The sequence below is a fragment of the Molossus molossus genome, unplaced genomic scaffold, assembly GCF_014108415.1.
Source record: "Molossus molossus isolate mMolMol1 unplaced genomic scaffold, mMolMol1.p scaffold_m16_p_17, whole genome shotgun sequence".
In the NCBI taxonomy this organism is placed as follows: domain Eukaryota; kingdom Metazoa; phylum Chordata; class Mammalia; order Chiroptera; family Molossidae; genus Molossus; species Molossus molossus.
Window position 1 is genome coordinate 55,897,107 of NW_023425352.1, and position 21,872 is coordinate 55,918,978.

The window sequence follows — 21,872 nt, forward strand, 5'->3', positions numbered from 1 at the left end:
TGGTATCAGTAAAAATTCTGCTGTGTATGATGTCTGAAATTTTGTTGGCTACATTTTTTTTCTAGGATTGTTATGGATTCATGAGTCACATTTAACTCTTTTATCCATTTTGAGTTTATTCTTGTGTATGGTGTAAGCTGGTGGTCTAGCTTCATTTTTTTTGCAAGTAGCTGTCCAGTTTTTCAATACCATTTGTTGAAGAGACTGTCTTGACTCCACTGTATGCTCTTGTCACCTTTGTCAAATATTAATTGAGCATATCGTCTTGGGTCAATTTCTGGGTTCTCTGTTCTGTTCCATTGATCTATCTGTCTGTTCTTGTGCCAGTACCAGGCTGTTTTGATTACAGTGGCTTTGTGGTATAACCTGATATCTGGTAATGTGATCCCTTCTACATTGTTCCTTTTTTTCAAGATTGCTGTGGCTATTCAGGGTCTTTTTCAGTTCCATATAAACTTTTGGAGTGTTTGTTCTAGTTTTGTGAAATATGTCATTGGTATTTTGATGGGAATTGCATTGAATCTATAGATTGCTTTGGGTACTATGGACATTTTAATGATGTTAATTGTTCCAATCCATGAACAAGGTATGTGCTTCCACTTTTTTATATCTTCCTCTATTTCTTTTTTCAATGTCCTGTAGTTTTCTGTGAAGAGGTCCTTTACTTCTTCGGTTAGGTTTATTTCTAGGTATCTTAATTTTTTTACTGCGATGGTAAATGGTATTTTTATTTTAGTTTTTCTTTCTGTGAGTTCATCATTGGTGTATAAGAATGCCATCGATTTCTTGACGTTAATTTTGTATCCTGCTACTTTGCCAAATTCATTTATTAACTCTAGTAGATTTTGATGGAGTCTTTAGGGTTTTCTATGTGCAATAAATATCATGTCATCTGCAAATAATGACAGTTTCACTTCCTCCTTTCCAATTTGGATCTCTTTTATTTTTTTCTTCCTGTCTAATTGCTGTGGCTAAGACTTCCAGTACTCTGTTGGATAAGAGTGGCGAAAATGGACATCCCTGTCTTGTTCCCATTCTTAAGGGGAATGCTTTTAGTTTTTGCCCATTGATATGTTGGCTGTAGGTTTTTCATATATTTCTTTTGTTATGGTGAGATATGATCCCTGTATTCCCACATTGCTGAGCATTTTTATCAGAAATGGGTGCTGGATTTTGTCAAATGCATTTTCAGTATCAATTGATATGATCATATGTTTTTTTTTCCATTTTGTTTATGTGGTGTATCACATTTCTTGATGTGTGAATATTGTATCAGCCTTGCATCCCTGGGATGAATCCCACATGGTCATGGTGAATAATTTTTTTGATGTATTGCTGGATCCGGTTTGCTAGTATTTTGTTCAGGATTTTGGTGTCTATGTTCATCAGGGATATTGGCCTGCAGTTTTCTTTCTTTGTAGTGTCTTTATCTGGCTTTGAAATAGGATTATGCTGGCCTCATAAAATGCGTTTGGAAGTGTTCTGTCTTATTGTATATTTTGAAAAATTTGAGGAGAATGGGTACTAGATCTTCTTTGAATGTTTGGTAAAACTCTCCCATGAAGCCATCTGGGCCTGGGCTTTTGTTTGCTGGGAGTTTTTTAATTACATCTTCAATTTCTTTTGTTGTTATTGGTCTGTTCAAGTTTTCTATCTCTTCCTGGTTTCATTTTGGGAGGCTGTGTTTTTCTAGAAATTTGTCCGTATCTCCTAGATTGTCCAACTTGTTGACGTATAATTGTTCATAGTATGTTTTGATGATCCTTTGTATTTCTGTGGTGTCAGTTGTTACTTCTCCTCTTTCATTTCTGATTTTGTGTGTTTGGTTTCTCTCTTTTTGTTTCTTGGTGAGTCTGGCCAGAGGTCCATCAATCTTGTTTATCTTTTCAAAGAACCAGCTCTTTGTTTCATTGATCTTTTGAATTGTTTTTTTTTTAGTCTCTATGTCATTTATTTCTGCTCTGACCTTTACTATTTTCTTCCTTCCACTAGCTCTGGGTTTTTCTTTTTGTTTATTTTCTAGTTCTTTAAGTTATAGGGTTAGAAAGTCAATTAGGAATTTTTCTTGTTTCTTGAGGTAGGCCTGTAGTGCTATGAACTTCCCTCCAGGACAGCTTTCACTTTGTCCCATAAATTTTGTATTGTTGTATGTTCATTTTCATTGGTTTCCAGGAAGTTTTTAATTTCTCCCTTTATCTCATTAGTAACTCACTCATTGTTTAATAACATGCTATTTAGCCTCCAAGTGTTTGAATATTTTTGTGTGTTTTTATTGTAATTGAGTTCTAGTTTCATGCCATTGTGTTCTGAGAAGATGCTTGGTAGGATTTCAATCTTCTTGAATTTGTAGAGACTTGCTTTGTGTCCTAACATGTGGTTTATCTTTGAGAATGTACCATGTGCACTTGAGAAGAATGTATATTCTGCAGCTTTGGGGTGAAATGTTCTGTAAATATCAGTGAAGTCCAACTGATCTAATTCATCTTGTAAGGACTCTATGTCCCTGTTAATTTTTTTGTCTAGAAGATCTATCCAGTGGTGTCAGTGGCGTGTTAAAGTCACCCACTATGGTCGTATTGCTATTGATCTCTCTCTTGAAGTCCTCCAGAAGTTTTAAAATATATTTTGGTGCTCCTGTATTTGGTGCGTATACGTTTACCAGGGTTATATCCTCTTGTCGGATTGATCCTTTTAATATTATGTAGTGACCTTCTCTGTCTCTTATTATGGCCCTCATTTTGCAGTCTATCTTGTCAGAGATGAGTATTGCTACACCAGCTTTTATTTCATTTCCATTTGCTTGGAAAATTTTTTTCCATCCCTTCACTTTCATTCTGTTTGAGTCTTTTGTTGTGAGGTGGGTCTCTTGTAGACAGCATATATATGGGTCATGTTTTCTTATCCAGTCAGCTACCCTATGTCTTTTGATTGGAGCATTTAAGCCATTTACATTTAAGGTTATTATTGATAGATAGTTATTAGTTGACATTTTAATTTTATGCCTGTGTTCCTGTCTCTGTTTCATCTTCCTACAACAGTCTCATCAGCATTTCTTGCAGTGCTGGTTTGGTGGTGGTAAATTTATTTAGCTTTTTTTTTTTTATCCGTGAAGCTCTTTTTTTCTCCTTCAATTTTGAATGATAACCTTGCTGGATAGAGTAGTCTTGGATTCAGACCCTTGCTTTGCATTACTTTGTACATTTCATGCCACTCCCTTCTGACCTGCAGCATTTCTATTGAGAAATCAGCTGACAGGCTCATGGGAGCTCCCTTGTAGGTAACTGTCTGTCTCTCTCTTGCTTCCTTTAGGATTCTTTCTTTGTCTTTAATGTTTGTCATTTTTATTATGATGTTTCTAGCTGTGGGTCTTCTGGGGTTCATCTTGTTTAGAACTGTCTGTGTTGCCTGGACTTGTGTGACTTTTTCCTTTACCAGTTTAAGGAAGTTTTCTTTCATTATTTCTTCAAACAGGTTCTCTATTCCTTTCTCTGATTTCTCCTTCCGGTATCCCTATGTGAATGTTCTTATGTTTTGTATTGTCCCACAGCTCCCTTAAACTCTCTGCCTGCTTTGTAAACTTTTTTTCCATTTGCTGTTCTTTTTGGGTGTTTTTCTCTACCTTGTGTTCTAAGTCGCTGATTCAGTCAGTCTTCAGTTTCTTATAATCTATTGAACCCTTCTAAGGTATTTTTCATAACAGCTATATCATTTATTATTTTCTCTTGATTTTTATGCATAGCTTCTATCTCTTTTTGCATAGCTTCTACCTTTTTTTTTTTATCCTCACCTGAGGACATTTTTCCATTTTTTGTTCAGATAGAGTGGTAGGGACAGAGAGGAAGAGAGAGAGAGAGAAACATCAATGCAAGAGAGACACATCGAGTGGTTGCCACCCACACGACCCCAACAGGGGCAGGGAAGAACTGCAACTGAGGTATGTGTCCTTAGCGGGAACTGAACCCAGGACTGTCTAGTCCACAGGCCGACGCTCCAGCTGCTGAACCAAAGCAGCCAGGGCATTACCTCTTTTTTCAAGTTGAAGCAGTTCCCAGTGAGCTCTTCATAATACTTATTAAATTGCTTGTAGTTGTCACCAAATTGTTTGAGCACCCTTAAAATCATTGCTTTGAATTCTTTATCTGACAGGTTGCTTTCTTCCATTTCCTGTAGTTTCTTTTCTAGTGATTCCTCTTTTTCTTTCCTTCAGGTGTTGTTTCTTTTAGCTGTCTGGTAGCTCTAGACCTGGTGAGGGATGTTTGGCTATGTAGGCAGCTCACTGTATATCAAATAAGGCTACTGTCCCTCTCAGACTATTCTGTTGCGTGGTGCCTCTTGCCTGTTGTGGATCCTGGAGGATTGAATACTGGGGGCTGGTATTGGTGTGTCTTGGTAGGTGCTGCTGCTTGATTGCTTGACCTCTCTGAAGCTGTGTTCCCCACTGGTCGCTGGTGCCATCTGTAGTTGTATTGCTCAGGCCCTGCTGGAGCCGCACTCCCTGCCTGCACCTTGGCCAGCTGGGTCACAGGCCCCTCTGGATCCCAGGCTCCTCACTGCTCTTTTGGGCCGCTGGGTCGCACAGGACCATCTGGCGCCCTGGCTCCACACCGCTCTTGTGGGCCATGGGTTGCACAGGTCCCTCTGGATCCCCGGTTCGCACTGCTCTTGTGGGCCACTGGGTCACACAGGCCCCTTTTGATCCCCAGCTTGCCACTACCCTTGTAGGCAGCAGTGTTGCACAGGCCCTGATGGAGCCCCAGGTCCCGCTGCTGGTGGCTGGTGAGTGCTGCTGCCCAGTGGGGCTCAGCTCCTGCTCAGCCTTTGCTGTAGTTTTGGGGGATGGTTCTCTGCTGCTGGTCTGTGCTTCTGTTGCTTGGGGATGGATGTCTGCTCCCCAGCCTCTGTTGCTGGGGGTATATCTCTACTCTGATCGGGTTGCTACTGTGGGGGACGGTACTGGGCTCCCGGCCGTTTGCGGTTTCTGCCACCGGCACCTTGACACCTCCACTACAGGGCACTGGTCTGTGTTGACACAGGGTGTCCACTGGTCCGATGGTGCCAGGTGCACTGATGGGCTCAGGTTGCTGGACCCTAGCTGTTCCCACTGCCTCCTCCCAGGGAAGACCCGGGATCTTCCAAAATGGTGGGACCTCCCTGCAGGCAGGGAGAAGCACCCTGGAGAGCCACTTACTGTAGTAGCTGCTCCCGCCACAGCACAGAAACCTCTGCTCCGCATCTCTGCACTGCTCTTGTTTGGTCGTCCACCTTCACGACCACTCACTCTCTCACACACTCACCTCCCTCTGGTCCTGCCTGCCCCCATCTTTTTTTTTTCCTCAAAACTTTAAAAAATGTACCTTCACTTAGCGAACCACAGAGTGAATGTACTTAGTGCCACTGAACTTTACACTTAAAAGTGCTTAAAATGGTACATTTTATGTGTTACCATTTAAAAAATGTAAGTAGGTAGATGTGAAGGCTGTAAATGGGCAAACATTGAAAGTGTTTATTTTACCCCAACCATATGTTGTTCTATTATTATTTCTTTATTTACCATTTATATACTTAGGTAAGAATGTAATTTAGAAAATGATGAGAAAGTACCAAGTAAGAAAAATAATATTACATTTATATATTCAACAAATACTTATCAAACATTAGGGTTTGTATAATTCTTTATTATATATGGTAAGGATAAACCAAACAAGTATCTCCTTCAATGAGCTCAGTGTACTAAGCTTTGAACTTAAAATATGCCAAAAAAATTGATTTCACAAAAATAAAGATCTGTCTTTCACTTACTGTATACCCTTTGGTAAGCTTCTATAGACTCCTAAAGCTCTGGAAAATTGAACTTCAAAATCCTTGCGGAGGAAGGAAAGCCTATCACATCTGCCATTTCTCTTCCTGCATTGCAATTAGGGGAGGGGCTTATGTTTGTGCAGTTCCCACACTGCCTGCCATGATGCTGGAGCATCAGAGAGCAATGTCACTGATAATATTCATTTAAGGGCTTGACCTAAAGCATTCATAGATCTAGAATTTGCACCACAAAGTGGTTTAGGGCAGAGTCCAAAAAACAAGGTCAGAGCTCTTGGCATTCTGGTAGTAATTATCCATTCAGTCCTCTTTTCCTGATGCTTATGACTATTGTAATAGAAAGGGTCAAAGGTAGTCGGAAAGTGAGGAAAACAAAAGCAGAAATATCAGGAGCATGGAAATTCTGTACATGAGATGGTTTATGTGTCCACAGGGCAATTGAGAATTGAGGGTGGTAATGGAATTGCACTGCTTTTATTGGTTCTGGGAGGACAAGCACTTGGAGTACCAATTATATTCTACTTGGCATGCTTGGGTGCTGAGTAAATATTAGTAATTTATCAAATAGCACATAGCATTTCTCTGTGAATGCAAAATATTGTCGGGTGGTGATGGTAGTGATATTATTGAGAAAGTGACTAATATCTGACTTTTCTAGCTTGCTAATATCCACCCACCTATGTCTCAACTCTATTCTGTTTCTCTGTTTGGCTCTAATTACAATCAGTTCAGTTGCCTTGTGTCTCCTCTGAGCAGTTAATGCAGGTTTCTCTTGGTGGAACTGGTAATGAGAATGTCTGTGCTCACATCATGTCTAGGTGGGGCTGTAGGTACCACATCTAGATGAAAACAAATGCCTTGGGGCAACCAAGGAAGCTAGATACCTGATTCCAACTATATGACATTCTGGAAACGGAAAACCTATGGATAACAGTGAAAAAAAATCAGTGGTTCCCAGGGGTAGGAGGGGGAGAGAGATGAATAGGCGGAGCACTGGGATTTTTTAGGGCAGTGAAAACACTCTGTATGATAAAGATATCATAATGGTAGATACATGTTATCATAAATTCGTCTAAGCCCATAGAATGTGCAATGCCAGGAGAGAACCCTAATGTAAACTGTGGATTTTGGATGATAATGGTGTCTCAATGCAGGTTCATCAATTCTAACACATGTACCATTGGTGGGAGATGTTTGACAATGGAGGAGGCTATGCATGTGTTGGGGAAAGGGGTATGTGGGTAATTTCTGTACCTTTCAATTTTGCTGTGAACCTAAAACTACTCTTAAAAAAATTGCAGATTTGTGACACTTGAATATGAATTGATTTAATTTTTTTATTTTTCAAAATCCAAAGTAAGGTTTATATTATTTGCTAATATTGTGACATGCTTGCCAAAGAGAATAGTTTGTAAATCCTAAACAGACTTACTGTAACCATGTGTTGAATTTCCAGCTGTGTTGAATCAGACTTTGATCCCTCTTAAGAAGATAAGTACAGTATCTGCAGTTTCTAATGGTAGGGGTGGAGGAGAGACTTTCAAATGAAATCTTAAAAAGCCAAGTCCCTGTCCAGATAAGAAATGAAAGACCCTGGGGAAGGCAGTTTTGTTTCATTATCTTATCACCCCCCCCCCCAAAAGAACAAATGAGATGCTATTGTTAAATGCAGTGAACAGGCTTAGATTTGTTTCCTTCCAATAGAAGAATCACTTTCCTTAATCAGCATTCTTATAAATGGCACACCTGCCTAATTAGAACAAGTTCTAGACTACAGATTACAATGTGAGCATTTCAATTAGCTCCACACAATTGATAACTGTGTTCTCAGAAAGTCTTCCTTCTCTTCTTATTCCTTTGTGTCTGAGCTTTTATTGTTTTATACTGGTTCAGCCTTTGATTGTGGGAATTTCCCAGTATATAGTCATCGATATTGTTTTTGTTTCTAAGTGATTTTTTAAATGAAAAAAGAAATGATGTATTTATGGAGATGGGGAGGGATGCTCTTAAATATTTTTATTTTATTGTATTTAATTTACTTGTTGTCACTCTTAAAATACAGAGAACCCTCTCCGCTGTGACAGGAGGTAAAATACAGCAGTCACATTCAAGATCTCCATACATTAACAATAGTAAATCCTTTTGCCCAGAGTACAGAAACTCAGCCCAGAGCCAGTGGGAATGATGTAGTGTGCCCTCACAGAGCCATTACCCACAGAGAAGTATAATGAGCAGCAGAGGTGATACAATCAAAATCTATATGGCGAGAGCAAAATTATTATAAAATTGTTGCTTATGAAAAGCCTTATAATAAGTATATCCAATTATCTTCTGGAAAAAATTATTTAGGCATCTATTTAGGTCTAAATTCATGACAGGATTGTAAGAAAAGCAAAAACAAAAAGGTACATGAGTGTAGAGAAAACGGCGATAGACATGTTGTAAACAGTTCTGTTGTGCCCTGAGGGATCTGAAGCAGCTCAGGGTTCTGCTGTGAGGGCCCAGGGTCACCAACCTTCCTGTGGAGCAGTGACTGCACTGACCACAGTTACAGCTCATGCCGATGGGAACAAGATAACTCTCTTAAAAAAATAAGACCATTTAGGTCATCACAGGAAGTCAGAGTTAGAGACCACATCTAAGCAGATTGCTATAAAGGAAAATCTTGAGTGTGTTTGATCTGTATCCTAATTAGGAGTGTGCTTGATCTGTTCAGACAGACATCAGTTGAATAAGTGGGTTAAGTGGCAAGAAATGAAGTCTAGTTCTTTATTAGATAAGTGTCAAGTAGAGTGCTGAAGTGGCAAAAAAACAACAACACCCAAACACACACACACACACACACACACACACACACACACACAGAGTCTGTTACCCTAAAAATGACACGAACAGTTTCCAACCTCTATTGTCCTACTTCTATCAGTTGTGTAATTCATGGAAAATTATTCATTACTAATAAAGCACCAAAATTTGTTAGATATTTAAAAAATAGATTTAGCAGATTCATGCTCTTACTATTTTGTTACTCCCACTACAGTGTATTTATCGTCCTTGACTTCTTTTATTTATTCATTTATTTTTTTATTTGTATTCTTTCTTGAGAGGGAAAGAAGGGAATCACAGTTAGGTACTGACAGCTGGGTGTGGCCCCAAATCCGTCTTACATTCAGCCTATAGTGACTGTTACTGAGTGAGCCCTAATAGTTAATACTTGTAGTAGTGGTGCGATCATTTTCCTCCCAGCTGATTTAAAGTTTTTCATTCTATCTTGTCAGATTATTCCCAGGGAAGTACAATTATGTCCAAACATAAGTGTCAATCATTATAAATAGTCAGAGTAGAACAAAGGCCTTCAGATTAGATAGTGATGGAACCCACTGTACCATCGATGGTTGCCTCACATGTCATTTTGTAGTCGTTAAGGATACACTTTAAATTAAAGAAAGTAGTCACTATTTGGGGGCCTGTTGAGCCGGAGGAACCAGTTCCTAACCTGAAAGCAGTTTGTTCATTCATTTATTCAACAAATGTACTTTGGGGTTGCAGCTACATCAATGAACAAAGTCCTTGCCCTCCTAATGGAGCTTTTGTACTTTCGTTAAAGTGAAATAAAATAGACAAATAAATGATACATAATATGTCTGATAGTGGTGACTGCTGTGCAGAAAAACAAAGCAAGGCCTGGAGGATCCAGAGTGGCACTGGTGGAATGCAGTTTCAGAGAGAATGGTCAGGGATAGCCTCTCTGATAATGTGATATCTGAATCAAGCTCCAAATGAAATGAGGGACTAACCATGGGGAACGTGAAGGAGCAAAGGGCTTGAAGTCAGCAGGCTGGGATCCCTCTGTCTTAATAGCTATGTTGACCCTATGGAAGCATTTGACTTACCTGTAAAACAGAGACAGGCAGAGCCACCAACCTTGTTTCACAGTGTTTGTGTTTGGCACAAGTGAAGCACTTGAGAAAAGCATTTCGGTAAATGACAAAGCATTACTTGAACTTCACATTTAATTACCAAATGATAAAAGGGTGTCAGTTAAAGAGAGACATAAAAAAGAGTCTTAAAACCCTTTCGTATGACTTGTTTTGGAGTCATTGAATTGAGTTGTCAAAGCCCAAGTGTAGGGAACACTCTTCAGAGATGAACTGTTTGATTCTCAGGTGTAAAGGATTTACATTCCTCTTGATTCATTTTGTGGTAATACTCATTTACGAGTTTGTATTTGTTTGCGCTTTTCTTCGACACCTTTTTCTGTTCTTTTGCATTGAGCTTTCCTTTTATTAAGTCAGTTACAGGCCTCTTGGTTCTCATGGGGGCATTTTCTACCCTGTTCCTGTATTCCCTGATTAATTCATTAAAAAGAAAAAACCTTCTAAGATTAATATTTATCATGGGAGCTTACAAAATCGAAGTCTTTTATAGAGTAATTCTAAAATTCCAGAACAATTCATTTGTGCTGATCTTTATGTATTAAGTACTTAAAGTTGTTTGTTTGTTCTTTTTGTTTTTATAGCTAAAATGAAGTTTGCAATAATCATAACAGTATTTGAATATAACTTCATAGTTTGCAAAGTACTTCTTACACACTCATATTTGAACTTCAGCAGCCCTGGAGCTAAACAACATGGACACTATTGTGCCCTTCTACAAATGAGAAAACCTGAGGTTCAGAGTACAAAATTTAAATCTAGGTCTTTCCATAATATAAGTATGAATAGATGAATGAAAAATGCTGAGTTATTTCTAACACTTGCATTTACTAAAATGGTATGTTTTATAAATAGATTCAAGAAAGTTGTAGATGACTTGAGGAGATGAATCTGTAGGGGACTATGGAAAGAGGGGCAATATCCCTGATCATTATGAAGGGAGACCATAAAGATAAAACCCCTTTTTTGTGTCATTGTCAGAATGTGAGACTGGATACCCCTGGCTCTGATTTAGTGCAGAAGCTTTCATTTATTTTTGTCCAGTTACTTAGACTAACAAGATTAACAAACATGTTTCCTTTGTGGCAGAAACAAAAGTAACTATAAGCAGATATGAAACTTCAAAAAAATATATATTATCTTGAATTTAAAGAATGCTTGCTTAGAAAAGGCTATTTTATTTTTAGGTCGAGGGTCTTGAAGACTCTTAAAATGTCTTTTTAAGTATAATAGAATCAATAAAAAAAATTACAGCTGAGTTTAGGAAAGGTCTTAGAGAGTATCCAGCCATGAAACCATTAAAATATTTAATCTGGAAAGGATCTTTGAAGGGTTTCAGATCCCCAGTTTGTGTGAGGCATCCCCACCATCCTGAAGGGCCATTCAGCCTCCTCCTGGTCTTCTGATTACTGGGGCTTCCAGCTGCCTCAAGAAGAATTCATTCCACAAAGACTATATGATTTCACTTATATGACGTACCCAAAGGAATAAAACTCAGAGACAAAAAGTAGGATGGTTGCCTGGGACTTGGGAGAGGGGAAGTGGGGAGTTAGTGTTTAATGGGGACAGAGCATCAGTTTGGGAAGATGAAAAAGTACTGGAGATGGATGATGATGATAGTTGTAGAATAATGTGAATGTGCTTAATGCCACTGAACTGTATACTTAACACTGGATAAGGTGGTAAACTTTATGCATATTTGGCTGCAATTTAAAAATGAAATAAATAAATACATTAATGAAGGAAACGGGGTGGGAGAACCCTATCCATTCTATTGCTGGCCAGCTCCACTGAAATATTTAACTCTCTACGATAACCACTCTTGGTCCAAATTTTGTGCTCTGGAGCTATGGAGCACAAATCTGACCCTTCCCCTGGATGAAGACACCCAGTTTATCCCCTCCCAATGGTCACCTAAATTGGTTCTGCCCTTTTTTGGGTATTATTTGACATTGACATTTTTCGAAGAGTTCTAGCCTGTTGTTTTACAGAATGTCCGTAAATTTGGAATTGCCTGATTGTTTCCTTATGAGTAGATTCAGGGTAAATGTTTCCAGGAATAAGACTGCCTAGGCAGTGCTGAGTCCTTCAGTGTAATGCTCAGGAGGCACATGGTACCTGTTTGTCCCATACTGGTGATGGGTTTGATCACTGTGCTAAGGCACCGTCTGCCAGATTTCTCCATTGTCGTTAATAGTCTATGTTAACAGTTGCTCTTTGAATAGTTTTAAAAACCTCTGCCATTGGTAATGGAAGAAAATAAATGAGAAAGGTTATGTGCATATTAGTAGAGTTATTGCTGCTGATGGAAAGATAATTTTTAATATTTGCTTTTTTGAGAGGAGAGAATGGGGTTGGTGGGTAGTATAGACGAGGAATGGCCTTTAGAGAAGACAGACTTGTGTTTGAATCCCAGGTCCACAGTTGAACCTGTGCAACTTTAGAAAAGTTACCTAACTTCTCAGATTCTAAATTTCTTACCTAAAAAAGTATAAAAATGTACATTCATGGCAAGATTGTTAAGATGATTAAATGAGGTAGTGTATGAGTGACCTCTAACCTAGCGGCTACCCCATGACCATTACATGGGAGATGAGAAGGACATGCTTCCTAAGCAGTCTTCAGAGTTTATTTACGGGTGATAATTCTCGAGATTAGCTTGAAATATTCAGGCATGTTAATAAGAAAATGTGATCAACAGATTAGGTGACTTTGTGACATTTCAAAAAAAGGAATTAAGAATTGGGAGATAATGTCCAGCTGGTGTGGCTCAGTGGCTGAGCGTCAACCCATGCACCAAGAGGTTGCCTGTTCGATTCCCCGTCAGGACACATGCCCAGTTGGTGGGCCCGATCCCTAGTGGGGAGGCATGCAGGAAGCGGCCAATCGATGTTCTCTCTCATCAATGTTTCTATCTCTCTCTCTCTCTCACTTCCTCTCTCTCTCTAAAATTAATCAATAAAAGGAAAAAATTTTAAAAAAAAGAATTGGGAGATATTTTCAGGCTTCTTAAATATGATTTGTCTCTAGTGGACTTGCATAGAATGGAGTTGCCTTGCATCCAGACCTCCTTCTGATTGCAGTACATTTTAATCTATTGCCAGGGATTACTTTTGAAACAGTTTATATGTAGTCTGATTGAGAATAGTGAATCATAATAATTCTGTAACCCATTTACATACATTACTGTAAAAGTTTCATTTCATACAAGTGACAATTTTTTAAAGTTAATTAGACTTGGCTGTACTGAGGTTAGCAAAAAGTGCTTTGAATTATCAATAATTCAGCAGGGCAGACATTTCTGTATAATGCAGTGGTTTTATAGAGTATTGTGAGATAGTTATCCCTAAAATAAATGGTGGTGAGCATTCATCAGCATGGTGGGGGTTCACTTGGATGTAGCGTGAAGTGATAGCATCTATGCTTTCTATTATTGGGCAGAGTGTGGGACATCAGTCTTTCTGGCCATGAACTACTAGCAACCTTTGTCCTTTGTGTTACCTTTAGTTAAAAACAAAAAATGAGCATAAATGCTGGCTGATGGCCATGTCTGTCTTACAGCTAAAAATTCACCGGGGAAAGAAAAATGGGATTGCAGGTTTGGATTTGTTTCATTGCATGAATGATATGTGACATTTTGTAAATTATTTATCACTGCAAGGATGGCAGCAATGGCTTGAGCATTGTTATATCAAATGAAAGCAGGAATCCCATTAGTACAAGGACTGGGTTTTAGCTAGAATCTATCAGGGGAATGTTGTCATTTTAAAACCAGATTGTTCTTTTAATTGCTATTTAAAGGAACAAAAGTGTTCCCAAGGTGCTGCAGTTGAGCAGTTGCAAGTAATAACTATGGATCCACAATAATGCAGTGCTGATTATCTGGCATTTAAAATATTGTGGCTGGAATCAGTGACCAATTTATTGTAGCTTGTCTTTTTTGTTTTTTCTAGTATAAAGTGTTTTATACTCTGTTTTTTAACTGAGTCCTCAAAAACACATTTGCATAGATACCTCAGAAAGTATAAAGCCTGTGCATATTAAAAGAACACATTGAACTGAAAATAAGGGCAAGATAATGAATACTTATATTGTAAGATGAAATTAACAGTCATATTCAACAGTTTTGCAAATGCTTGGTTATAAGATGGATTCTGATTTTTGATGACATGTTAACAGCGAACCAAGACATTTGTTGGAATCATTATAACCATTTGAAATATTTTCTCTGAGATGAGGGATTTTTTTTTTTTCTGGTTAAACTAGCATGTTTCTTTCATTTATTAGGCTATGAAGTATTTTTTGAGTGCCTACTATGCATTGGGCAATGTATTAGGTAGGCATTTGGCATAGAATAGCTGAACGAATTATGTTTACTCTATGCTGATATATATATATAGAAAGACCTAACAAAATCTTATTTAAATTTACATTTAAAAAATTGTGATTATACTAAGTTTTCTTGACTTGAATTTTCAATTCAGGAGGTTCAAATATAAATACATTATAGTTGCATTCAGATGGCTGGCAGACAACATGTGAAGGCTTAGAATATGCAAAAAATTTTAGTTTTCATACAGTTTTGGTGGTTCAAAATAAATGTGACCAGATCTGTAGGCACAGTCAAGTATTCATATGGATGGGAATACTAGCATTGCTGGTAGTCATGAATAACAATGGAGACACAAAATGTATTCAGATTTATACATTCATTGTTTAAGACAATTTCCTTAGTTTCCTTAGAGTTAAAAGGCGCTAGGGGTTTAGACAAATGTTTTGGTATTTCTTTTATTAAAGTGGGAATGTCAGAAACTGAGAGTTTATCTCCTTTATGTGGCTTACTTTTTAAAAAATTGATTGATTGATTTTAGAGAGAGAGAGGAAGGAAGGAGGGAGCAGGTGATGGTGGGGATGTCGACTTGCTGTTTCCATTTAGTTGTGCATTCATTGGTTGCTTCTTGTATGTGCCCTGACGAGGTATTGAACCTGCAACCTTGGCATATTGGGATGACACTCTAACCAACTGAGCTACCTGGCCACGGCTGATGTGGTTTACTTTTGAAGATCTTGGTGCCAGAAAGGCCTTGTTAATGATCTTTTGATCCTACAGAATTTTTAAGTTTTTGCTTAGTTCCAATTGTTATTATGTCACCTGAAAAATCCCAGTGTTTTAGTCAGATGTTTAATAGATGAATAATAGTAGCCTATACTAAAACATTTGATAAAGTTCAGCTAATCAGTCTGATCTAAGGACATGATATTCATAATCTAAAATACTGACTACATAGATGAATTAGTTTATTATAGGCCTATAAGTATGAGAGGGAACAGTATGAGATTTCAAATGAATCCTTAATGTTCATTAATGGAAAGTTATATAACATATAAATGTCTTAGATTTCTTGATTTAATAAAAATTACTTCTGAATCTTACATATTACACTTAAAAACATTATTCAGGTAATAAGTATCAAATAATTTAAGACTTTTTTATTAGCAGAAAATATTGATGTGAATACCTTATTCAGCAGTTTTCTTTGTTAAAGAAATATGTAAGAAGCTTTTGACTTTAGTGTTTTGTTTTACGTTTTAAAATGGAAAACTAACAATATTTTTTAAATTTTAATTGTCATAGCCCCGTGCTGATCCCATTCCAATATGTAGTTTCTGTTTGGGGACTAAAGAATCAAATCGTGAAAAGAAACCAGAAGAACTTCTTTCCTGTGCTGATTGTGGCAGTAGTGGTAAGTTGGTATTTTTTGTATGCATATACAATGACTCTTCGTTATTGCTACATGCTATTTATCTATCAAAACTGTATTTGTTATTTAAAGCAATTTTTGGTAATAACATACATTAAAAAAATTTTAAAGTAAGTGCAGGTAGAGGGGGGTAAAGTGTGAGTATATTAACACTGACATAAAGCTTTTATATATGATTATGTAATTTATATTAATATTTATAATTAAGCTTTGATTTCATACCAGCGTTGATAATTCAGTGTAGAGTATTCTACTTTTCAGGCAGATTCAGTGAGGAGAAGTCTAAGTTTTCAAGCTGGATACAAATGGAATCACGTGGTTTTTCATAACTTACAGTCTCAAGAGATATTTGAGTTAGAATATATAGTGTTTCAGTTCCTGACACCTACTGGTGAAATATAATATTACATCACAGCTCTGTGTGCCTGAATGAAAGGTACAATATTCTGAAACTGCAGTGATAGAATCAAGAAATCAGGCATGAAAGAAATTCAAATTGCCTAGAATTATATAGGAAAAGACTGGTCTGTACAGAAGATGATGTTGAAATCAAGGAATACTGGGTAGGGAGACTGGGCCTCTGGCAAATTGCAGCACCCCCAAATGCTTTCAATGTAGCTGTCATTTCTGCCTTTTGTCTTAACAGATTTTAAGACCACATCTCTAGTTTTATAATGTAAATTAAAAGTCAAATTGTTTACATTAAAAGAATTTGTCTTACCAAGCCAGTCTTCCCTCTTAAGCAGGTGAGAGTTGTCTAACTGACATATGTATATGGTTATATGTTATGTATGCATGCATCATGTATGTATACACATACTTAAATACACACACATACAACAACATATTGAATGGCATTTATTGGATTTTCATAATTAATCTCTTTGTGTTTACCTTTAAATTTTCTTCCAGCTTACTGAAACTTTTGCCCCCAAAGTGTTATTTTAAAATTCATGACCAACTACTATTTCTCTAGTTATATTAATCATTAAAAACAACAAACCTGCAAAACACCATAGTGTATGCTTTTTTAGGAAGTCCATGTCGCATAATGGTTGAGAGCAAATTGGAGAGCCAGCAGTAGCCCAGCTCCTCTACCTTGAGTTAATTCATTAGCCATTCTGAGCCTCAGTTTCCTCATTAGAAAATTAGATAATATTAGCACCTACCTCTTAGGCTTTGTGGGAGTTAAATAAGAGGACACAATAAATAGCCTAGCACAGGGTCTACAACAGCTCTGGCAAGTGTACCATAAATGCCAGCCATTGTTATTATTTGGCATGTTTGATATTGTTGTCCTTAATTGCTGCAAGTAATTTAAAATCTTATCACCACTTTTGACAGTTGCTCAATGCTTGGACAGAGGAAAAGTTTCACACTGAGGCATAGCAGTGTTGTGTAATGATTCTTCTTCCTCTTATGAAGGTTGAATTTGATGGGCTCTATGCGGTTCTACAGCTTCAAGCCTTGACTAGGAGGGGAGAGTCTTGGAAATAGACATTTCAAATTCTGCTTGAGAAATGCATTCTGACAGTCTTTTTGATGGGCTTTACAGATTCATTAAAATTCTTTTACCTGCCCGTGTTATCATGGATAGTGACAAAAGGGCAGGGAAACATTATCTGTGTGTTCAGTCTAATACATTTCAACCCTACAATCTCTGTTTTATCCTGGTGAGGTTGTGCCTCACTCATCAGCTCTGACTCTCTAGTTCTCTTTTGGGTTTTCTCACGAGGCTCATTCTGAATGAATTATTCTTTTGTTTAACTGCCTGATCAATTCAGTGGTGTTCACTTGTCTAGGGTCTACCCTTTGTGATTTTAAGGTGGTACTTTAAAAATACCCTTCACTATTATTTCATGAGTATGTGTTTGTCTGGGAGCCTAGACAGATTAAAGATGCACTTAAGTGTGGGAAGAAAAGTTCCCTTCATATATTTCCTTACCTCTGGTGATACACTGAACTTGAGTTGATGAGGAATTCAAGATCATTATCTTCTAGATCATAACTCCAAGGCCTCCTTCACAGAGTATAAAGACGTAATTCTAAACAAGCAGATCTTAGATTTTCTGATGTAATCAATCTTTCTTCGTCTTTCCCAGATTGAAGACCTGCCAAAGGAGAGGTTTGATCTCCTTTATACTTTGAGGTCATTTAAATTTTTTCCCCTAAAGTTTCTTTCTTTTCCAGGGAGTGTAGGTGTAGTATTATGTTTTCTTTTTTCAAAAATACTCCCTTGTTTTTTCTTTTACTAAATGGAGGAGAATGGATTGAGCATACTCTCTAGAAGGCTTATATAGCTAGTCTTTTGGTTCGTCAGTCTTGCTCCCTCCCTTCAGGTAGAGAGAGCTAGAGGCTTTGGAGGCGAGGTGTGGGTCATGGCCGAAATTCAAGCCCTGGGGTCATCACATTCCTTTGTGTAGGATAGAGGATGGCTCAGAGTGCTTCTCTGGACTGCAATGGGATCCGGCTGTACTGTTGAGGTTCACTTAATCTTCCCTTTAGTATTGTGCCAGTCTGGATTTAGCAGCATTAGTCAAAAAAACCATTGTGTCTAATTCAGGGAGATGCATTGTAGACGTTTGCTTCATCTGGTAGATCAGATGAGTGGACTTTATTATTTGCTAGTCTTTAAATAGAAGGATCAAAATAAAATATGGTTCTTCTCAGAGAGCTTGGGGGGAATCTGGTAGTTATAATGCTCTATTGTGACCCCTTGATTATTATAGGGTAAAAAAGAATAAAGTCAGCTGACATGGCTCAACAATGCCCTCTAATAATGGCGGGAGCCCTGCTGTCACAGTCCAGTCCAGTCTCTCAAGTGGGAATTACATATTGGGTTGTATTGCTAGTTGGTCTAATGGAAATGGCCACTGTCTCACTGTCTCATTGATTCTAGGATTGAATTGAGACCATTTGTAGTGTTCAAAGGAATCACTAATGTAAGATGTTTATGTGGGGGGAAAAAAACCATAGCGATATAAAACCAAGAAAAGGAAATAGAGATGGCAGCCCATAAGGAGGGTCATTCTGAAATGTGCTTCCCACATGTGCCTGTTGGTTTTTAGCTGCCTCTTTCTGAAGTACCATTTGTATGATGTCACATTTAGCTTCTGCTTAGATTTCATAGACATGAGTAATAAATGTTTCCTTCTGCTTACATCATAAAGACAATTAGACATTTTTCTATTTTTAAGATGGCGCAGTGTTGCAAATGAGCAGTATTTTTTTTTTTAAACTATGTTTTTTCTGCTGACAGTTCTTTTGAAAAAAAAAAAAAACAAACAGTTCAGGCTTGCAGGTAGTAAAAACGTGCGGTGAGGTACATAGTGCAAGGAGCCCAGGTGTGGTGTTCCAAGGTCTCTTCTGCTTACCAGCTGTGCGACTGCAGTTTTCCATATCTGTAAAATGCAAAGGGTGACGTCTGTGCCCTGTATCCGCAGGGCTGTTTTGAGGATTTATGGAGATAATGATATGAAGATTATCAGTAACTATAAAACATTCCACAAATGTGAAGGATTATTCTAACCACTGGTATGAATGTGGGAATCATCAAATAGTCTTCAGGTCTATGGAAATGTTGGGACTAGAAAATGATTTTACTTGACTTTCATGGATCAGCCTACTTTGAAATTAACACTGTTATATTCTCTTTGCCTCATTAAGACCAAATTATCTTTAATTAGCTTCACATAAGTATTAGATATTATACTAAATGAAATTTTGTGTCTGCTGCTCAGATTGCTGGGTGGTTAAATCTTACTTACAGATGAGTTGTGTGCATGTGTGTTTTCAAATTAGCAAATCTAAGATAAGTGTTCAGTTTAAAATTACAGCATCATTCTAAGTGGAAGCTCATTGAAACTGGAGACAGAGATGATGTAGCTGGGAGAGTAAGAAAAATCACCTCTGTACAGTAAAGGGGTCAAATATCAGTCCACACTCAGGAGACCTGAAATCTCTTCTGGGTTTGTTGCCTCCATGTAGCAAAATCTAAAGGTCACTTTTCAGTCTTTGTCAAAATCTAATGGACATCTTTCAGTTCATTCCAAACACTCCTCTCAGCCATGTTTGACCTGTTGAGAGTCTTTTTCCTTGAACTGTTTTTTTTCCTTTGGTTTCTGTGGTATCATATTCTCTGTGTTCTCTCTCTGCCACTTCCTTCCACATCTTTTGTTAGCTCCTTGGCCTCTCTCCACCTCCTAAATGTTTCTTCAGACTTCGGACTTTGCCCCTGTGTTTTTTCCTTGCTTCATAGGTTTTCTTAGCTCCAGACCCTTAGAACTAAATGCTTCTAGAATGTCTCCATTTGGAGGACCCATAGGCTCCTCTCAGTCAATGTCCCAAACAGCTTACCAACCTTGAACTGCTCCTTCCACCAAAAACAACAATCACAGTCATAACAGGAATCTCAACAAACACACATGTTGCTTCTCAAGGAGTTTACCATTGTCAATGGCATACCTCTGGCTACTCCTTCCATTCCACAGCCAGAAATTTGGAGCCATACTTTGTTCTAGTCTCTCACACCAAAGAATCGCCAAAAATCCATTGACTCTGTGTCCTCATATATGTCCTCCATCCTCAAGATATCCACACAAACCCCCAAACCAACTCAGATTTGCTATTGTAATACCCTAAATCTAATCTGGACCATCTTTCCCCTCCTCCATTTTTAATACTGCATCTAAGTTACTTTTACAAATTATAAACCTAACACACAATTTTTCAGTGACTACCAATTACCCTTAGGAAAAAAAATCCAAATTTTTAAATGTATCTCAAAAATTTCTTCTGGCCCAGCTGGTGTGGCTCAGTGGTTGAGCATCGATCCATGCACTAAGAGGTTGCCGGTTTGATTCCTGGTCAGGGCACATGCACAGGTTGTGGGCCAAATCCGCAGTTGGGGGGATGCGAGACGGCCAGTTGATGTTCTCTCTTATCAATGTTTCTATCTCTCTCTCCCTTTCTCTCTAAAATCAATAAAAAAATTTTTTTTTTTTTAGTTTCTTCTGGACTGGGCTCTTAACTATTCCACATCACTATCACTTTCATATTACATACACTAGTTATATTGAACCTCTTTCCTCTCTTGAAGGCACATACTAGCTTCTCCCACCCTGCCCCTCCTGTGGTCCCATCTTACTCATCCTTTAGGTCTCCTCTTTAGGAACGTCTTTGTCTAACCTCCTGCTAGATTCTTCCATATCTGAGCTACCCCGTTGCCATGTGTTAATCCTAGTTCTTGTTTAATTCTTGTCTGTCTTTCCTGCTAGACAACATGATTTGAAATATCTGTCCTTTTCCTCACTGTTTCAACTGGACAGGTGGTTGGTCAGAGAGCCATTCCAAGGGATTAAATGTCTGGGTTTATATTGGTTTTCTATGGCTGCTGTAGTAAATTCCCACAGAGTGTTGACTGAATTTAGTTCCATGTGTTTGTAGGACTGAGATCCACAGTGTTTTTACTGGCTGTCAGGTAAACGGCATCCCCTGCTTCTAGATTCCACCCATATTCCTTGTGCCCCCATCCCACTTCTTCCATCTCCAGAACTATCAAAGTTTGGTGGAGTCCTTTTCCCGCTTTGAACCTCTCCTCCTCCTTTCATCTCATCTCATTTACCCGGCTGGAAAAGAGTCTCTGCTTTTAAATACTCATGATTAGATTGTGCCTACCCCAATAATCCAGAATAATCTCTGCATTTCAAGGCCTGTACCCTTAGTCTCATCTGCAAAATCCCTTTTGCCATGTCAGGCAATGTATTTACAAGTTACAGGGATTATGGCATAGACATCATTGGGGGCCATTATTCTGACTACTACAGAGTCCATATGTTTTTCTCCCACAGAACTTCCTCCAAAAAATCATTTCTACTGGTTTGTGGTCTTATTGGTACTTATTTAATTTTAAGCAGTATTTCTTTGGTTTTGCTAGATAAAACTATTATAAACTACTAGTTCTCAATACGTGTTTATAATAGGAATAAATGAGTGAATGAATATATATTATGATCTCAAATCCAATAATTGAAACCACAGAAGTAAACCAAATTCTAGAAAGACAAACCGCTTTTAATTGTGTCAGCAGAGAGAGCCTGGATTTTAGAGGAAATTGTTTGAAAGGGATGGCTGAATGGGAGACAGGGAACAGTGTTATCAATTGCATTGTTGTCCTTTATCTAATTACTATAGATTTTGTATTAGTGTATCAAGACTCAGTTACAGTCTTTTGTGTTATTTTTAAGTTGGCCATGAGAAAATAAAATGGAAATATTTCTTCGTCTCTCAGCATTCCTTACATATCATAGAAATTTAGAGCTGTCAGGGATCTATGGCCAATTCTCTTGAGCTAAATAAA

The 21,872-nt window shown here is 38.0% G+C and overlaps 1 protein-coding gene across 12 annotated transcripts in view; it reads left to right on the forward strand.

The window, feature by feature from the left end:
• KAT6B (lysine acetyltransferase 6B) overlaps positions 1-21,872 on the forward strand; it is a 196,124-nt gene that overhangs the window by 114,647 nt on the left and 59,605 nt on the right. For 11 of the 12 annotated variants that reach the window (XM_036265067.1, XM_036265068.1, XM_036265066.1 and 8 more), the window contains one exon: positions 15,388-15,496. In XM_036265067.1, the coding sequence (XP_036120960.1) occupies positions 15,388-15,496 (109 nt within the window). Of the gene's footprint in view, positions 1-6,958; positions 7,051-15,387; positions 15,497-21,872 lie in introns of those variants that run through there. The other variant, XM_036265072.1, reaches the window with a different exon arrangement.